Below are 20,358 nucleotides of genomic sequence, written 5' to 3'. Positions count from 1 at the left end.
AACAGTTTTGTTTAGCTGCGCATATGACTGAAAGGATTTTTTCTTTGCACTCTTCTCTTTTGTTTGTGATTTTATTAGTTTAGAAAATCAGTTGGATTGATCATTTTTAATTTAGTTAATTTTATTGTATTTCTGTTTCTGTAATTTATTTGTGATTTGAATGCAATTTTCCTGCTGTGAAGCACTTTGAATTGCCTTGTGTATGAAATGTGCTCTACAAATAAACTTGCCTTGCCTTGCCTACTGCAGACCGGTATCCCCTTTAACCATTCCGATCCACATTCCGGTGCCTCGTCCTGGACTCTGCAGAAAGTCACTGCAGTCCTCTATAATGGGCGTCTGCAGTCAGTGATAACGGCGCAGTCAGGCAGTGGAAAGAGTTGCAAAAGCCACAGAAGCAGGGCAACTGGTGTCACATTGCCTTTTTAAAATTGCAAACGCTCCGCTGCTTCAGACCAGAATGAACTTAGAGGATTGGGATCAGTCAGTCTGCTGCGCTGTGGGGTTTGAAGACCAAGATATAAGGGATTATGAAATATGTATACAGAGTAAACATAGTGGTGGTTCTAGTAGGTTCAGGCTGATGGTTTTTCAGATGGCATCACAACATTTTACAGGTCCAGAATGGATTATTGTAATATGCTGATTTTGTGGTGTGAGTGGAACTTGGGGGTCATCATTAGGGCCGGGCGATCAATCACAGGGAACTTTCCAGGAAGGAAGATGATTTTATTTACTCCATACAGGTAAACTCACTCTAAACCCGGCAGTAACCCTTTTTCCTAAAACACGATCATTATCTACATGTGTCATTTTTAAAATTCCAGCAGAAAGCATGCCAAAAGTCTACCCTGAAGCCACAGTTTGTAGTCCTCCACATTTTTGTCATCCACATGAATCACCCTGTGTCATGTTCTCTTGTGGTTCCTTTACGTAAGTCTGTAAGTAAGGCTGTTACATTTGTCCAGTTCCAAACTAAAGAGTCCAAATAGGATTTTTCCGTTTTCCGTATGTCCAATATAATGTCCATCCAATCCTTGACAGAACCTGTGTCGTTTCTAAGACCAGTACAATAGGTCTTGGATTCTGGTTTGTTGGAAGTTTTAGATATTTGGGGATCCAAGCCTCCATATACCACATCTTTCCCTTCAGTGACCTCTGGAAGACCAACAATCTGCAGGTTACCACTGCGTACCTGGTTTGTCAATACTGCCACTTTGGCTTGCAGGGAAGAAATCGTGTCTTTCAAATCAGAGATTTCATTTTCGGCTGCTGTGGCTTGGCTGTCCAGTCTGCCAGTCTTGTATTTCAATTGATGCATTTCGGCCAAGGCCACATGTATCTTTGAGTCTTCTGCCTTTGTAATCTTGTCAGTTATCTCCTGCATAGCCACCATAATCTCTGGGTCTATCTTGCTCCTGGACTCCTCCGGGGGCCCAGTCCGGAGCCGGAGTGGCTGGAGGAGGGGGCCTACGCTGATACAGGGCGAGCTAGCTTAGGTGTAGCATGGCTAGCCCGGTTCTCGGATATTCTTCATGTTTCTGAAATAAGCATCCAAGTTCATTATCTGTCTGCTCCCCTGAGTCTTCCCAGGTGAATTTGTAATATAGAGAGATAAATCCAACGGATTCAACTGCAGCCCTACAGACACAAACAAGCGAGGCAGCCATCATCTGGGAACTCTCTTTACTCCTCTTTCAAAAGAAATGTTTCTCCTGGCTTAGAATCTTCACCTCACTGTCATCAAATGTGTTGTACTAAACTGTTGGTTTGAAAGAGGAGAAAAGAAGCCCTCTTTGATCAGAAGGTTAAAGTCCATTTTGCAGGTAGTGTACACCTCAGTTCTGACTCCTTGGCATAAAAAGAAGAAAGGCCAGTCATGTACTCAACAGTGATGAGGGACCTTCTTGATTTTAAGACAGCATCCAGATGACTACTTTTAAAAAAAATTCTACAGTGTATAAAAAGTTATAATTTAATAAAAAAAAGGTTTGCCAGGGACAATGCAGAGAACGTCAGTTGGCTTGTTGGTGTTCAAAATGGCTCGTTAGCATGAGTACTTCTGGTTGTTTAATTCATTTCTGAAGTGGGCCCCTCTGCCCATGAAACCCGGGCCATTTTTTTCCCCTGTCCACCTCTGGACTCCAGCAAAAAATAACAACAACAAAGAGCTTTCCGGTCTCAGGGGGAACAGCACAAAGACTGACATTTCTCTCATCTCCCTTTTCAACATGGACTTCATGGTGTAAAGCTTAACCCCATGGGCCCATCACTGACCCTTTCATTCAGGTTTTAGAGCTTCTGTTGGCACGTTGGGTAAATAATTCAAAGTCATTATGTTGCATCATATTTGTGTGTTTCACAGCAATCACAGTTCAACATAATGTTCAATTGAAGGACGGGTACCTAATTTTCACTCAGCAAAACCAGATGTAGTTATCTAAATGTGTCTAGTTCCAAGCTCTCACAAATCCCCGGGCACATTGTTAATATTTACAAGCATTCATTTCCAGGTGCTTTAGAACAGCTTTTTCAGATGGATAAATTAAACTTGTACTTCCCAAGCACAGCCAATCAGAGCGCTGCGTTCAGCTTTTATTTCCTGGTTGTAGAGACTGTATAGAGACTGTAAATACTGTATTATTAGATGCAGGTAGCCCACATGTGTCTCATAATTTGTCAAATATACTATTGGGGAAAAAAAAGGTCAGGTACCCCAGCTTTAGATTAAATTACATACATTTTTGTAACGCCCAAAATCACATCAGCAGTATCTTCAGTTGGCATCCCAGAATTGTGTTGGATTGTTCACCTACTAATAGGGAACGGGAGCTGGGTTTACACCGTCATGAGATGGGTCAGAGGTTAGTTTTACCCCATGGTTTTATCCTACTGATGTTGTGTTTTTGCACATTTCACAAATCCCTGAGCCCAGAGTGAGTTTTGCTGTCCTGGGTAAAGCTAACACAGTGCACTTCCCCTGCTTCTCAGAGAATAAAACACTTAGATGTAAAGAAAACGCTGTGGTCTCATTTTCCCCATCTAATAGATGCTTCAACAATATATCTGTGCTGGGGCAAAACAGATCAAACCTTTTTACTTGCAAACGATCCGCTTCATGAACTATTTCTGTAAAAATCAGGTACAACCTCTTTAACTTGTAGTTTAAATTAATCACTGAAGGTGTCATGTATTTTATCATTTCATTGGATGTAAGTAAGTCAAAAATAATCATATTGATATTCTTTCTTTTCAAGACATTGCACCCTATGTTTTATTCATAGTGGAGACCCTCCCCTTTCTATCCTCTCACTCTCTTTGTATATGACTCATCCCCAGTGATTTCAGAAGTCTGAGCTCATGGCAATTTATAACAAATCCCTCACCAGACCAAGCGTTCACTGTGACTGTAAAATACTCCGAGTTGCACCATCTAGTGGCAAACACACTAGAAGAGGAGGAGAAAACATTTGATCAGCTATTTATTTTAGCTTTTTCTCCTGAGTCGGTATATTTTTTTAAAATCTGTATTTCAAATGATACTAGCACAATTTCTTATAATAGTATGTCTGTAGTATTTGCAGTACTAGCCATAGAAGTTGCCTAAAGGTGGCAGTATTACCGGTAGTTGAATATGTTTACTTTCATTTAAAAATATATACCTATATACCCTCTATTTACTAATATATTATAACTGCTTTTATTATAGTTTAGGGTTGTCCAACAATTGATGATCAGATGCTCATTAAAAACTAGAATTTAAACTACTCATTTGAGCAAATATCAATGATAAAAACCCACATTAACAAGACAAAATGTGACCTTTCCTCAACAAACTTAATCTTAATCAGAACTATACAAGACCACATGCTAATATAAATAAAGCACTAGTATTATTTAGTGTTGAAAATTACATTCTTCTGTCTGAAAAAGAGCAGTTTTTAATTATGATTGAGCTTTTGACATCAGTATCGGTAAAGTATCAAGCCTTTTTGAGATTGAAATGTTAGCATTGTGCCACTATTACAGGTTATAGTAGTTTTGAATCCCTCCGTGTGTAACATATTAACAAGACTAATGATAGCCTCCCACGACTTCTCTCCCATAACTTAATTAAGCAGAGATCGATGTAATCATGCTCATCGTGGGTGTCACTGACGACCCTTCTCAAAAATTAATTAAAACTATTGAATGTGGTGTTTAAAATGAGCTCATGAAGTAATATTGATGGCGCCAGTGGTTTTCCTGCTCATGATTCAGTCTATAAGTGGAGGGTGGTTATTAAAACAATAGACCTCTGTGTAATTTAAAGGAGTGATCGAGTGTGTGGGACTGTCAGGAAGCAGGGCAATCCAATCAATTAGTATTAGAGCGCGCAGTATGATGGAGGAAAGGTAACAACGCTGCAGCTTTGAAGTTTTGTATCTCAAACATCACTGAGTTAGAGTTGTGCAGGAAATTGCTGAGTTTCAGACCACAGAACATGACAAACTTTTACTTTGCTGTAGAGTTTGATTGAGATGCGGGCAGCTTAAACACTATCGTAATATTCTGATCTATAATATTCAAATATGTCAAATATGGATGAACAAAGTAGATTTTACAGGGATATTTACAGAGCAATACATCATCAAGTTCTATCTGGAAATGCAATGAACATGTATCGATTTTAAATGTATCTGAGAATTCTAAAAAAATGTATCCCAGAATAGCAATTCTTTTAGGTTGTTAATTTTACTTCCTGGTTGTAATTGATGACATCACACTAGGACATTACCCAGCAACCATTGAGCCAAAACTCATCTATTTTCAAAAAAAATGTATTTGACAAATAAGAATGTATGAGAGCACCTTTATTTTGTTGAATACATGTTTAGAGGGTCAGAAATGTTCTTTAAATGAATCATAGTGTGATGTCGCTTCCTGTTATTTTCTTTCCTCCACAAATAGTAACTTGATTGGGGTAATACCATAATTTATATTTTACAAGTCAAAATTTGAAAATCATACAAACCTGCTTTGCGCACTTTAACATGATCCAATTTTGTAAAAGTTGTTAAAATGGATTCTGCCTTTATTCAAATTTAGAACAATCCTGACACATTTTGAGACAGGTTTCATCTAAATTAATTGAAAGTGAGATAGAGATTCTGTCATTTCTAATAATGTTAGCCAATCCTCTGTCAGGGAATTCATGTGATTTGAAGAGAATTATGTTTCTTTTGAAAAGTGTGAAAAGTGTTTCTAGTTTATGTTCAGAAAATTAATGTTGATGTACATTTTACTCGTTTTCAATAGGACCAAATTAAATACAAAATTAGGAAAAACAAACTGTACATATTAGTTATTTTTTTACGATGCCTTTTTGACTTCAGGCAAAGAGATGCTAATCCGCTCATATCTGCTAACACTAGGGACGTCACGATTATTAGGTTTATCAATAATCGGGATTATTCAGGTCACAATATAACCATAAGAACCACAAAATAATAATTGTTACAGTTTTAGAACCAAAATGAAGTCTTGTTAGTTCCATCTATCATCCAAAAAACAGACTTAAAATGTGAATAACCTTTTTATCTGGCTGTTTTTGTTACGGTCTTATGTCTTTCACAAAGTTCAATTTCAGAAAAGCCTGTCAAAAACTTGAAAAACAGTAACATGTCAGACCACGGGATTGAAAATAAATGAAAGATTTCCCTGTTGTCTCGATAATTGTGAATAATCGTTAAATCGTGATGTTTTTCGACACACTAAAATATGACACTGTGACATCCTTAACTAACAAATTTACATTGTTTGATGTTGATTAATGTGCGATGTCCCTTTTCAAATTAAAAAAAGAATGCAGACATACTGGCAGGCAGGCATTTTAACAGCATTATCTCTACCCATTGCATCGTTGGAGCACAGAACAACCACAGTCCAGAGTCCGGCCCATTCTGCCCTCATTAAGTCAGCTGTTGAGCTTCCCGGTGACAGGCCACGGCACCGGAGCAGTCACTATTGATCCCTGTGTGGTTCATGCTGTTTGTTTGGGCTGTAAAAGAGACTGAGGACATTTGTTTTTGGAAGGAGATGTGGTCCGGTCCAGGAGGAGGATGCGTCTCGGCCTGCGCTGTCCTGGGGGAGCCTCAGGTACAGCTGCTGTTTAGGGCCAGACTCAGATGTAGAGAGCAGCCTCATTCTGTCAGACGCAGGAGCTGTCGCGCTTTTTCAACTTTGCATCACAGACGGTTTTGCTCTAACCTCGATCTGTCATTTGTACAAGTCTGAAGTAGTAAGAGTGCGCTGAGATTGCTTTGTCGTCTTGTGTTTAGTTTTTTTGTCGTTGACACTGTTAAGACAAGACAAAATACATAATCAGTGATTTGTATTGAGGCGCGTGTGGGGTTGAGCTGTATCATTATTTCATTATAATATCTCTGTTTTAAAATGTGTCAAAATGTATTTTTCTTTTTGGTGCCATCTTCAATAGATATTGTTAATGAAAATAATAATAATTTTATCAATGAGGGATGGAATAGTATTTTTATTGCAGTAAATACATTTGCTTTCTGAAAACATTACCGTACTATACAAAGAGTATGCTGGAAACGAACTCTTGTGGCGATATAACATTTTGAAATTGAGATATTATTTCATTATTTGTGTGCGTACTACAGCTTCATTATTATTAGTATTAAGTATTAGTCAGTTGTATCACATTGTTGCATAAAAAGTTTGGATTTGTTATCATATTTTGTGTATCACTGGATGGAATACAAACAAATCCTACATGTAACTATTCAAACTTTGTAAATCAACTATTTTAAAGCTAATCATGATGTACAACACTCAACTGTTTGACCTTTTTATCAAAGCTTTATTTTTACACACAGTACTTCATGTTTGGAATAATGTAAAGCATGAAAAATGTTGAATTACGTAGTTGTGTGCCTCAAAATATTATTTTTTATTATTGGAGCTGTTAGATTTATTGGCTTTAACGCTTGTTAATTAGGTAAATGAGAATAATGAATAAGGGAAGCACAGTTTATTGCATGTCATACTTTTCAACAGGAAGTTGAAAATGAGCTTTATCTCTAATACTGGGACATTTGCTGGAAATAATAATTGTGGCATACAACTATCATGATTAATATAGAACTAGGAGACTAGAGTAGAAGTTGAATAAAAATAATGATAATACAGAGGTAGATTTGAGCATAAATCTCAATAACTCAATAAATGTGGACTATAACAGTATTTTAAAGGACTATTATGAGTTTAAGAGTTGAATCCAGGGAGAATTTCAAATCCGGCTTTTAAATACTACGTCACCAAATCCCTGAGACAATAGTGGACTTGTCATTACCAGTCCGAGTGCTTATTTCATGTTCAAGGATGTATTTGCCACCCGGGCCTCAAACAAAGCGCGCTTATGGAAGTCTCAAACGCTGCCCTTTTGAAGTGAAACTACAAAGCTAAAAGTGGCTTATGCGCTCCGTTCTGCCACTCGTTTCATTGCCCTGTATTATGATAGATTACATAGAATAGAGATAATCCGTGGTGAATTTTTCCCTTTGTTTTTCGTGCAGATGACTGACGGCAGACTGTGCCAAGTGCAACTGCTGGAGGACAGGAAGTTGGAGCTGCTGGTTCAGGTAAAACACAGTGATATAATGCATTGAGTTTATAAAAGGTGTACTGTGTAACCATTTCCTGCTTGTCTCTGTGGAGATGTTATAGCAGAATTCAGCATGACATTGAACTTATCCAAACTTAAACATTTGGATTTTTTTCAAGTGCATGTGAATACCTTGAAAAAAACATGGCGTCAGTTGTTTGTCTCCATGGAGGTAGTTATGTTTAATGTCATACTATGGAACATTCCAGTTAAAGCAAGAACGTTTCCGTGGAGACTAGCAGATGGCATTTGCACCAGCAAAAAATTGCCATTTTTGATCAAGAACCATCTGTGAAAATATTTGGCTTCAAATTATATATAAACTAAAAATTATACTATATAATAAACATGAGCTGAAGTGAAGCCAAACGTCCAAACTTTGGTGCGTTTCTGAGTAATGCAAAGTAAAGTAGGAGTAAAACATTGAGATAATATCATTATTTATTATTATTTATTATTTTTGTTGTACTGTGATCTGAATGTATATTTGAATGTGTTTAAAGCACTTTGACTTACGTGTGTATGAATTGTGCTCTAAAAATAAATGTAATATCATTCATATTATTGCCTATCCTCTAGGACACAGCTTTAAGTTCACACACATGATATCACACACAATTGTGTTTATTTTCAAATATTGTAGAAATAAATGTAAAATAAGTGCTGTCTTGTTTGTTGAATTAAATGGCTGAGATTATATTCTGCTATTTTTTTTACAGTAAGAAAATGCTTATCACAATAATTATGCATTAATTGATTTGCAAAAAATGTTCTTGCTTCTTTCCAGCCAAAGCTTCTGTCGTACGAACTCCTCGATTTAGTCTCGTCTCATTTCAACCTCAAAGAGAAGGAATTCTTTGGACTGGCGTATTTCGATGACCAGTAGGTTTTTCCGCTATATTAAAAAAAAAATAACCTCAGGAGTTTTGTTTGAGACTTTAAAACGTATTTGCTTCTCTCAGTGGCCAGCGTAAATGGTTACAGATGGACCGCAGAGTCCTTGAACACGACTTTGCAAAGAAAACGGTGCCTATTGCCCTGAGTTTCCTGGTCAGGTAAGAGCTGTTTTGTCATGCAAAGCACACTGTTTCCAGTAGGAGGAGCCGTTATTATTGACATTGACCCACCAAGGGTAAAGTCTGACACAACTACACCATAAAAAGAAGAACCGCATAGATTTAAATGACATCACAGTATTCATGTTTATCTGAATGTACTTGTGGCAGATTAATTTGATTTGATATTCTTGGTTGCAATGTATTATTACTTTCAAGAAAAATATATTGAAGCCAAACTTTAAAGCAGGTTCGTACCTTCATTTTCAGATTTTAAGTAGTTATCCAGAGACATTACGTTTTGCAGTCTACAACCTTGAGACTTGAATAGATTTCTTGTTGCCGGGGAACAACTTAACTCCCACCAATACATGCATTTTTCTTCATCCAGGTTTTATGTGGAAAGTATAACCCAGCTAAAGGACATCATAACTGTGGAGCTGTTCTATCTTAACGCTAAATCCGCTGTGTACAACGTGAGTATTTTCAGCTCGTTCCTTCGCCTCTAAAACAACAGCAACACTTGTTTCTCCTGTGACTCACTGTCTGTCGACCTCTGCAACAACCCGGATCCGCAAACTGTGGCTTCGGGGCGGATGTTTTTTTGCATGCTTTCTGTTGGAATGTTAAAAATGACACATGTAGATAATGACCGTACTTGATGGAAAAGGGTCACTGGCGGGTTTAGAGCGAGTGTTCTGCGGATTCTACGTCTTTTGAGTCTCATTTTGTTGCGTTTGTCTTCTGTTTCGCAGGGTCTTATTGAAGTGGAAAGTGAGAATGTCTTCAAGCTTGCTGCCAGTGCGCTGCAGGTGACATGTCATGGCCTAGTATACATAAGTAAACAATGCATTTGCATGTTATCTCCTTTCTGAACTGACGATTATCCTTTGTTTACCAGGAGGCCAAAGGGGACTACAGCAGGTAAGACAGGTTCAGGTTTATCAAATATGATCACGGCTTACTTCCAAATGACAGAAAACTGACAACAATATTGGGGGATAAATATCTAATTGTCATTTTTCTGTCCAGTATTGTGATAAGATGTTTTGATATTAGGATTCTGGTCGAAGTTCACATTTCGAACGCCTCCAGGAGCACTGACAAAAAGACAGAAATAGGGGTGTGAATGGACAAAATAACACAAGAATCAGATGTTTGTTAGCAGCTTTTATGCAGAATAAAACAAATCTTGCAGCCATATAGACAAGGGTCATGCTTTACTTTTGATAACATGGTAATTAGTTTAGTTTTGAGTGTTAATTTACTTAATGAGAAAGGGTGTTACGGCAGTTTCCTGTAGACAATGATCAAGTAAAGAGTAACCAGGCAATAACTTGAAGCAGAAACAGTCTCTCGGTCTCTCTCAAAAGGTGGAAGTTTATTCACGTGCACAGTGGATAAACACCCTCTCTCACCCTAAGACAAAGTCGTTCTGTCCCTACCTAACTTTACAATTACAAAGTACACCTTTTACAGGTGGTAACAAACATAACATAATCACAACCCAAATCAGCTCAAAAAGAGATAGACCAGACTATCACGTCTGTGACGGTTCCAGCCATCTCTTCAGAGGTTTAATCAAAGACCATTTCCACACCGAATCCGGTCCTGACGCATTAATTGATGATTAAGAGGCGCCGGACAGTAGATATTCAGTATAATCAGGACCCCATATTCTTATCCCAACACAGATATTAATTCCGTGACATGTCATGGCCTAAAACAACATTAGAATGACATGACATGATCCATTTTCTGCCATTACAAGGGACAGGGTGCAATATATACATTAACCTTTACAGGAGAAATGCATAGTGATACCAGGTTAGTAGTAGGTAGTAGTTTATTTGGTCAGCTTGACAAAGATGAGCACAACACCCCACAAAAGGGTTTAGGCTGAAGTAAAAATAGCTTATATAGGCCAATAAAGGCTAACCCGATCAAACAGCAGCAGTTCCACAGCAAAATAATTAGCAGAAAAAGCAAAACATTCATCTTCCGGGTGTTTCAACATACTAACCCCTTTAACAGAAATACAATTGCTTAATTTGTATTAGTTCTATTTTTTTTTTTAAGGTGTTCATGTCTGCTTGTCATTGCCTGATCTCGACAGGACAGGTTGTGGTTAGTGCTAGAGGAAATGCCGTTGTGTCCTTAGGCAAGACACTTCATCCACATTGCCTAACAGAGCGTTTTGAGTGCCCTGAAGGTGGAAAAGTACTAAATAAATACACTGTAGTAATATGAGTGAGCAGATGATTATGTACTGTAGGTTTTACATCACTACGGCTGAACTCTGATCAAAGCTTTTTAGTGCCAATTTACACCTGTTGTCCCGGGACAGGCTGATGTTATAGTAAGTTCATCATTTTCAACAACTTTCCCAAAGAAAAAAATCCTATTGCCATTGTCAGCGAACAAAATTCACCAAAACAAAAATAGTGTTTCATGAAATACAAAAGTAATGCTTGTCTCCACCGTGATGATGCTGTTGTTTTGTCCTCAAAGTTCAACAGTATCTATCTCCATGGAGACAAGCAAGTCACAGGTCACCAGGCCAAGTCGCAGGTCAGATCTGTGGAGAGGCGAGCCTGCGCACAGTAATAATGTCATGTCACGTTTATCATATATGTTTTAGTAATACAAACAACTGTAATTTAGAGATGTCACAATTATTGAGATATGATATCTTTAATTTTCTTTTATTCACCTTTTCCAACACATTCCTCAAGTTTGTGAACGATACAATTAAGTTAAAGGTGACAAAACAGTCTGTAGATTGTTGTGCTGGTACAAACCCATCAAAACATCATAAACAATGTGTTAAACAGCGACTGGACAAGTTTACTGTAAGCTTTTAGCACAGACGCCGAGCAGGTCAGTTGTAAAGCACAGAAACAATAGCATCGTTACGTGAGGTTTTCCACCGAGGAGCTTTCATCTGAGCTCTAATGACTATCATAGAGCTGATAGAAACAAGAGTTATGTTGACATCACATATAGAGGTGGAGAGAGGAGCCATTGGTATTGTTTCTTCTTCTAAGCTGAAGTTGAAAGTGGTGACAGTTGGGAAACCTTTGCCCATAAACTTCCCATCAAATCTATGTACCTTTTGTCCCTTTGGTACACTCTGAACACACAATAAGATTTGATGACAGAACCTTTATTTGTCTCACACTGGGGAAGGTCCAGTAATGAAATAGAAACATGCAATAAAAAACAAAAAACTTTTTTTTTTTTTAAATAGACTTAAATCTAACATTTACTGTGTAGGTAAAAATAAATAAATCAACCTCTTCTGTACAGTAAGTGGTTATGGCCATGGTTGAGTACACTCCACTAAATAGACCAGGTAAAAAGCATCTAAAGTGAAGGTAAAGTGTTATAATACAATAACTGGCTATGACCATGAATATGTACAATGCAAACTCTTGTGTTCTTTTTTCTTTCTTTTTCTGTAGTTTTTTGTCAATGTAATTACAGTCCAGCTTTAACTGCATTGTGCAGTGAACCAGTCAAATGCTTGTGTGTGGTGCCCACAGACACATTTTGAGTTGTATATTACATTTCAGATTCAAACGACTTTATTCATCTAGTCATTTGAGCAGGATCAGACAATAAAAAACAATTTACTAAAATAAATCACACAGTAAACATGGCAAAGCCCATTCACAAATATGTGGCACAATTAAAAAAAAAAAAAAAAGCCTTGTGCAGAGTCCAAACAATGGCAACAGAGTTAACCAGCTTAGCACCAGTTTTTTGGAGGAAACAATTGTAAGTGCAGTTAGTTTTACAGTAAGGTAAAACATAAGCAAGGAAAACCCGACGTTCAGAATATACTACGACACCGACCAATGACCAACGTTACGGTCAATATTTTATCCCCCAGTGATGAAAACACAAGGAGTGACTTGAAAAAGCTGCCTACTCTACCAACCAAAGTACTGAAGGAGCACCCATCCTTAGCATACTGGTATGTGGGTTTGCCTCTTGCTTTGTGTCATTTACAAACACTTATCTGTCTGTCCATAATGTAATGATTGCGACTGTGATTTTGCAGTGAAGATCGGGTTATTGAGCACTATAAACAGCTGAAGGGCGTCTCGCGAGGTCAGGCTATTGTGCAGTAAGTATTGAAATCTACATTTTTCCGAACGACTAATGGTGTCACGATATCAAAATATAGTGATACTTGTGATTATTGTGAAAAGAAACATCACAATTTTACTATCATTCTTTATTTTATTCAAGTTTTTTAGAACATAAAACAATAAAAATTAAAGCCGCAAGCGGCATCCAACGGCCCTCGCGGGCCGCCGGCCTTCCGACTCTGCGCTTTCGACTTGATAAAGATGGCGCCCTTATTGTGTGTTGAATTAAAAAAGAACTTGACAGACGGCGACACATTGGACATGGCCAATCCAGTGCAAATGAACACAAATGTCGGTCAAATGTGCGGGTCCGCCGCACAGAGACCGTGACACTTGGAATAAAAATATGGATAAGTTTTGATGCCCCGCTTGTGTAGATGATTTTCCCCAAATATGAGTTTGATCGGACAATCGCCCTAGGAGGAGTTCGTTAAAGTGTGAAACATAAAAATGTGGTAATTTGAGAGATTTTGTGGTTTTCCCATAGGGATAACATGGGATGTTTCTGTCATCGCTACGACTACGCCGTAAAAATTAAGGCATTTGTCTGATTGGCTTTTGTGATCGGGACGGCAAAATAGAATTTTGGGTAAAGTTTAGACAATTTTGGTAAAACTAATTTTAGACCTTCAATGTTAATTTAAAGGTCACTCTGTAGGGGGCGCTATCGCGGCCATTTCAATTTTGTCAGCCTAAACTGGTCCAAACTAGAAAGTTTAACAACTGATTCAAATTTGGTCCTAATCGGACTTGTTTTGATCAAATGGGAGCAATTTTTAGATCTGCAATATTCCAAAATAAGTTGTCCAACTTTGCGGCTGCGCCTCACACAGACCGTAAAAGGTATCTCAAAAAATTGGATAACTTTAGATGCCCCACTTGTCCAGAGGACGTCCGCCGATTTTGAAGTCGGTGGGCAAAACGCCCTAGGAGGAGTTCGTCAAAGTTTGACGTGAACAAAATGGCTAACACAGCGTGTTTTCATTTTCAAAGGAAGATGGCGGCCATAGGATAAATCTGGGGGCGTGGCCACAATAATATTTTTTTTTTGTCCTCACGAGAGGAATGTGTGTTCCGAATTTCGTAGCTCTACGACAAAGTTGACCTCGGGGCGTCTCCCATAGGCGCAATGTATTTTGACTTTTGTCGGTGGCGCTGTCGCGCCATTTTTTAACGAAAAAAAAAATGGCCCAGAAAAAACTAAATTTTTCGCCGATTCTGAATTTTGGGCAAAGTTTGGTGAGTTTTTGAGCATGTTCAGGGGGTCAAATTAGAGTTCAAAGCGATGAAGAACAAGAAAAATAATAATAATATTTTTAGCAAAAACAATATAGCCATTTCCACTATAACAACAAATTATACATCGTTTGAAAGCTCTAAGCCTTCCCGATGCCGCCATGGGGTGGAATCATCATTACGAGCGCTTACGCGCTCGTCACTCCCTATTCCGTCGGGATGCCCCGCCCACTCCCCATAGACTTCCATTGATTTGAGCAGATACAAGCATGGCCCATGCCTGCGGCATGGATTCTCGCGTACGGGACGATGCCAGGAGGGTTTTTGGAGGAATGCAGCGCTTCGCGCTGCTGTTGTCAACAATTAGTGAATGGGCTACGCCCATTCACTAATTGTTGACTATTTCTGTCATAGCAGGAGTAAGTATGCATGATCCATGCCTTCGGCATGGGCTAGTTCACTGTACTTGCCAGGGGCGACGGGGTACCAAACATGCGGGCTGCGCCCGCATGTTTGGTCAAACAGTTGCAACGCTGCCGAAGGCAGCGTTGCGGGAGCAATAGGCCCTCCGCCCTGCTGGGGCTCGGGCCTAAAAACACAGAACAGTAACACAACTACAAAAATAAAAATAGTAATAAAAAAAAAATAAAAAAAATCCATGGGCAGGAAAGGGCCTTTGCTCGCTCGCCTGAGGATGGGCCGTACTGGACTCAATTGGTCAGTGAGTAGGATAGGAAAGCATCTGACCGGTCTGTGTAATCACTGTCAAGAGCCAGAGATGGTTGAGCACGTGCTGATGCGCTGTGCGGCCTATGAAAAAGAAAGGACCGGGTTGGCCTTGTGGTTTCGGAATAATGGGCAGGAATTCAATCTGCAGAATATTCTTACATTCCAGTCACAGGGTTTGTGGCTGTAGTTGCTGACTTATTTAACACAGGATTGGGTGTACGTTATAGAGTTGGGGTGTGTAGCACTGCTGTGGTGGGTGGAGGTGGTGTGGTGCTTGGATGCCGGCTGCCGAGGAGGAAGCTTTAATTTGCTTTCTTTCACATGTCTAGCTTTATAAAATCAAGTTTTCTGAAAAGCTGATGATATTATCACATTTACAGCCAATAAAAAAGTACTTCTACAAGTAGTGTGACATTTTGGAGTAAAGATGAAACCTTAAACTGAAACTACTCGATACTGGCAGTATTCTAATTACGACCCTGCGTATCGTCATGTGACAAAAGCCTTCCAACCCTTTAACTTTTTGTCATAGTTTTATTCTTTGTGAAATCAGTTTTTATTTAGTTTTCGTCAGCAAAAATATGAAATTGTCCAAAACTTTGACATAAAAATTTCAGACGTCTAAATGAACACTGGTTGTTACTTTTTTCTGCCCACCATGATTTTCACAGTTATTTTTTCAGTTCTTATAATCATAGCTAAATTGTACAGTTAAATATGTTCTCATTCAAAATAGATCTTATGAGGTATTGTGTTGTTTCTAGGTATTTGACATTAGTTGAATCACTGCCCACTTACGGAGTGCATTACTATGAAGTGAAGGTAGGTTTACGAGGATGATTCATGTGAAATTATAACTATTTGAGCCTGTTGCTAATGTGTCTATAATTACATGTTGTTATGTCACAGGATAAACAGGGGATCCCGTGGTGGCTGGGAATCAGCTATAAAGGCATTGGCCAGTACGACCAGCAGGACAAGCTCAAACCACGAAAGGTAAAGCATTTTATATTTAATTTGAAATGAGGGATGTTGGGGATATAGATGTTCTTTCAACACATGACTACAAGAAAAGAGTCTAGTGAGATATTGCTGAGCATTGATGACAAAAAGGTATATATCCATATTTTTTGTGAATATTCAGACAATATTATGTAAATCCAACAGAAAACATGTCTTTAAACATATTACTTGAGGTTTTAATTTTCAAATTAAACATAATGCAGAAATATCACCCTACACCTTTATTTGGAAGTAATTTCTTTTTCTTTTTCTTTTAAATTCAGCTCCGTAGCATTTCTTTTAACTATAATAATATCATACATTTTCAAATTGTGCGTATCTTCAAAACAACAGTTGCAATATTGCCAAAATGTCTATATTTATTGCCACTTCTAGTCTCAATAAGACTTTATTTTAGCAGGGATTGCTTGTCAGTGATGATTCACCGCGGCTTTACTGCGTGCATCATCTGTTTCCTTCAGACTAAGGTGAGGCTTCTGTCACAGCGGACGAGGCCAGACTTGATAAAACCGGAATACTTGAGTGCGCAAATCGCTGGAAATATTCTCACACTGTACTTCCTAGAAAAAAATTGCTTCCATTTTGATCAGCTTGTCAGAACAATTCCTAAAATACAGTGTGAACAGTAACTTAACAGGATTTACTTAACTTTTTACTATGGGGACTCAATAAAGGCTGAAAAAGTTGTATTTGCACAAGTTGAAGAAGAGTAAATGAACATTTTATAATAAATATACTTATTCTTGCCTTAGTAAAGCGTGAACAGACTTAAGACTTAATTTATAGTGAACAAATAGTTTATTTAGTATTTTTTTTTTACTAATACTCTATCTCATACCTTAATTAAAAGTTCTAAGCCTGAATCAAACTTAATCAACTATATGTTTATTCTGAATTAAGTCTTTGTTCATGCTTTGTTAAGACAAGTTATTATAAAGTGGTTCAGATTAGCTCAAAAAAAAAAGAAGAAGCAATAACTTCAGTCTGAGTATTCCTAAATATATATATATATATATACTTATATACTTTGTAAGCCTGGATTGGAAGTGTGTTTTAAATATTTCTGCAAAGTTGTGACACTTTACTTTAGTTCAGTACTAGAAATAAATATTGCAAATATTACTGTACTGTGATTGTAAATCAAATAACTAGGTCCCACAAGTACATTTCAACTACTGCTATGACTATTACTTATACTACTGACATTAGGGCTTGTCATTTGAACTCATATTCAAGACCAGATTTGTATATGTGTACTTCTTCTACTACTATATCCACTACTACTATTATGATTACTAATGCAGGTGTTTTTTTTCCATTTGCCATAATGGAGCATGAGAAAAGGGAAACTGCCTGTCTTTCTTGGCCTTGATCCAAAGTTGTGCAAGGGGCGGGGCTGGGGGCAGGGCTGAGGGCGGGGCTTTGAGCCTGTTATGAGAATACCTGAGACAAGTCACAAGTCGACAGGAGATCGAAAAAAAAAAAAAAAAACTCTTGCGTTAACACAGAGGGATTTAATCACTTGACTGAACAGGACGTTGAGACATCCAAAGCCGCACTGGTAAGACTGGTGCTACTCCTATGCTGCTTTTTGTATTATATATCTTCATTTTTAGACAAGATTCTTGTTTTAGTGCATATTATCTACTATTTACACTTATTATGCAACTCTCACCAAAAACTTACCACAGACACTTACCATGGAATATTTTGACGTAGTTGGTTTACATTATGTCAACATCACATACAAGTTAGTATTAGTAATAGGTCTTTACAAAAAACTAACATTAAGACACTAAGAATGAACTAGTTAGACCCTCTTACACAAATCAAGTGTAAAAAAAGAGGTATTTTCAGTACATGTATTTAGTTACTTACCAAAAGCTTAGAATAAGTAAGTAAAGATTGTACATTTTTACACTCTCATATGTGATCTATAAGGTAGTTGAAGCTACACTATTTATTTTGTTCCTTTTTTATTTGGATTGTTGTTGAATTGTAAACAGATTTTTTCACGGTACCATAGAGCTTATCCTATGGTTCAGATGATGAAAACATTAGCACCACCGTCGTGCCCGATTGACAAAACTTTGGGGTCAATTGAATTAAAGATATTAAATCAATATCTCAAAAACGCTGATAATGTGTGCACACCATTTAGGGGGTCATGCTGCCATTTTGGGGTCAATCGGCACTAAAGGGGCAACTTCACATGGGCCAGTAAATAATCAATATCTCAAAAAATGGTCCGTATACAATCTGTTATCGACACCATTTTGAGGTCACTCTGACACGTTGGGGTCAATGGGGCTCCACAGAGGGCCAACTTCATACTTATCCATGATCAATAAATGATCAATGTCTCAAAAACTAACCATGCACAGTCTGAGTGTGTGCACAAACATGCACGCAACAACGTTTGACACTATTTTTGGGGAAATTGGACACCACTGGGGGGCATCTTCAAACAGGTACTGTCTAAGGAATGTCACATATGAACTGCTGAAGCTGAAATCCATAATGAAGAAAATAATTATAGAACATGTTTAGATTTTGGTTTCATATTTTGCTTCACAAAAGATTGTTAATGGTTTTTTGCACATTGCTAGCTATTTGCACACTGTCCAACAGATCCTTTCTACTCATTTAGGATTTAGCATTCCTTGTTTTTATATGTCTGAATGCCATTCAGAAGCTGCAATCGAAGTACAATTTCCATAGGATTGTTGTTGAATTGCATATTACCTTTTATGTGTTTTCATTGAGCATTTCTGCAATCTGGTTTTCATTTGAGTACAAAATGAAAAGTAGCTGCCAATCCTTGTTGTGTGTGCATCACATCTTGTACAGACACACTCAGGGTCAGTGACTCACATCTTGCTCATACCTGGTTTTTCAGGCAGCACCTGTGAAATGGAGAAGCCCACGATGTGTTGTATCCTGCAGTCAGTGAACATAACATGTGCCGTGCAGCTGTGTCTCCAGACATGGCATAACCCCAACGACGCAGACGCTAATGACAGTTTTCAATACAGTCTGGTACTTTTAATGACTGTGGTCCAAGAGGCCAAACAACTGTGCGTTATTTCCAGTTTATTCTTGTGTCTTTGCTATGTTAGCTGCACTATTGTTGTGTCTGTGAATGTTTCACAGTGGGGTATTAAACTTATCTTTCTCCATGGAGACAAGCAGATGATGTCACCTGGCCAAGTTACTGGTCAGATCTGTGGAAAGGAGACCTTTAAAGGCATTTTTGAGCAATGAAACAATTACATCGTAATGTACCTCAAAGTTAAATATATATATAATGAAAGTTGTTTTGTTTGCTGAAGGTTTAATGTGAATAAACGCTACTCCCTGAAAACAGTTTCAAGTAAAAAAGATACAAAAAGAGCTGATTAAAAATAAAAATGAAAAGTGATGTTGTAAACCCTCCAAATTAGGTGATATTTCTGCATTTGTGATTAACTTTACCAACATGTGACAATCTTTAAAAAAATAAACCTCAACAAACACGTTTAAAAACCTGTTTAAACACATTTCTGTTCACGATACTCAAAACAAAAGATTCTCCACCACTGCTTCTTTTGACAAGTATCATTGCATTCTAAATCTGTCTTTGCAAAATTGTGTCTTTTTGTTAATGATTGTTTATTTTATTTGAGGTCCTCGCTACAGCACATCACAACTGCTATTCTTCTGTTGCTGTTAATAAATCATACTTTTTCCTTTTGTAATTCATATATAGTGCCACAAAGATTTCAAAATAAATAAACTAACATAACATCGCCTCAGGCCCAAAGTCACTGGGATAGGCTCCAGTCACCCGCGAGCCCGAAAGGGAACAAGCGGTAGAAAATGAATGAGTGAATGAATATTGATTTGTTTATTTGCCATTCGTAGTTTTAAAACCACATTAGAAAAGATATGCAAAAAGCACAGTAAAACATGAAAAACCACCACATAAACAATCGACACAAGTTACAAAATATTAAAAGTGGCAAGAAACATTTTGAGACATTTTTAGTGTGACAAAAAAGCACACAAAAAAAATATGGCAAAGTGCTAAATAAAAAAAGTATTGTAACAGAATCGAAGGTATATGTTCCGTTTTATTGAACATTAAGTATAATAATATTATACTTATGTTCATTAATTGCAGCTGTACCAATGGAAGCAGCTTGAGAACCTGTATTTCCGTGAGAAGAAGTTTGCCATAGAAGTAAACGATCCACACCGGTGAGTAGATGAAGTATTTATATGTAACAGATTTGATTAAGTTTCTTCACTTCCTTGTTCAGTTTAAGTCAGCTAATATTCTGTTCCTCTGCATCTTCTGCCACAGGAGAGCAGTTACTAAGCGCACTTTTGGACAGACAGCCCTCCTCATCCACACATGGTATGCCAGCCACTCTCTCATCAAAACCATCTGGGTAATGGCCATTAGTCAGCACCAGTTTTACCTGGACAGAAAGCAAACCAAAGTAAG

The 20,358-nt window shown here is 37.8% G+C and overlaps 1 protein-coding gene across 3 annotated transcripts in view; it reads left to right on the top strand.

Annotated features, from left to right (window-relative positions):
- The window catches only part of frmd4bb (FERM domain containing 4Bb), a 30,966-nt gene that overhangs the window by 3,819 nt on the left and 6,789 nt on the right, over nt 1-20,358 (top strand). For 2 of the 3 annotated variants that reach the window (XM_072449116.1, XM_072449113.1), the window contains exons 1-13: nt 6,073-6,138; nt 7,581-7,646; nt 8,457-8,551; nt 8,632-8,724; nt 9,116-9,200; nt 9,480-9,536; nt 9,626-9,648; nt 12,620-12,703; nt 12,791-12,856; nt 15,611-15,668; nt 15,756-15,842; nt 20,032-20,108; nt 20,215-20,353. In XM_072449116.1, the coding sequence (XP_072305217.1) occupies nt 6,079-6,138; nt 7,581-7,646; nt 8,457-8,551; nt 8,632-8,724; nt 9,116-9,200; nt 9,480-9,536; nt 9,626-9,648; nt 12,620-12,703; nt 12,791-12,856; nt 15,611-15,668; nt 15,756-15,842; nt 20,032-20,108; nt 20,215-20,353 (990 nt within the window). In that variant the 5' untranslated portion in view covers nt 6,073-6,078. Of the gene's footprint in view, nt 1-6,072; nt 6,139-7,580; nt 7,647-8,456; nt 8,552-8,631; nt 8,725-9,115; nt 9,201-9,479; nt 9,537-9,625; nt 9,649-12,619; nt 12,704-12,790; nt 12,857-15,610; nt 15,669-15,755; nt 15,843-20,031; nt 20,109-20,214; nt 20,354-20,358 lie in introns of those variants that run through there. The other variant, XM_072449115.1, reaches the window with a different exon arrangement.

This window comes from Eucyclogobius newberryi, unplaced genomic scaffold (genome assembly GCF_026437365.1).
Source record: "Eucyclogobius newberryi isolate DKJ021-1_F unplaced genomic scaffold, fEucNew1.0.hap1 SCAF_17, whole genome shotgun sequence".
In the NCBI taxonomy this organism is placed as follows: domain Eukaryota; kingdom Metazoa; phylum Chordata; class Actinopteri; order Gobiiformes; family Gobiidae; genus Eucyclogobius; species Eucyclogobius newberryi.
The sequence above is the reverse complement of the archived record's forward strand: the minus strand, read 5'-3'. Positions and strand labels throughout refer to the sequence as shown.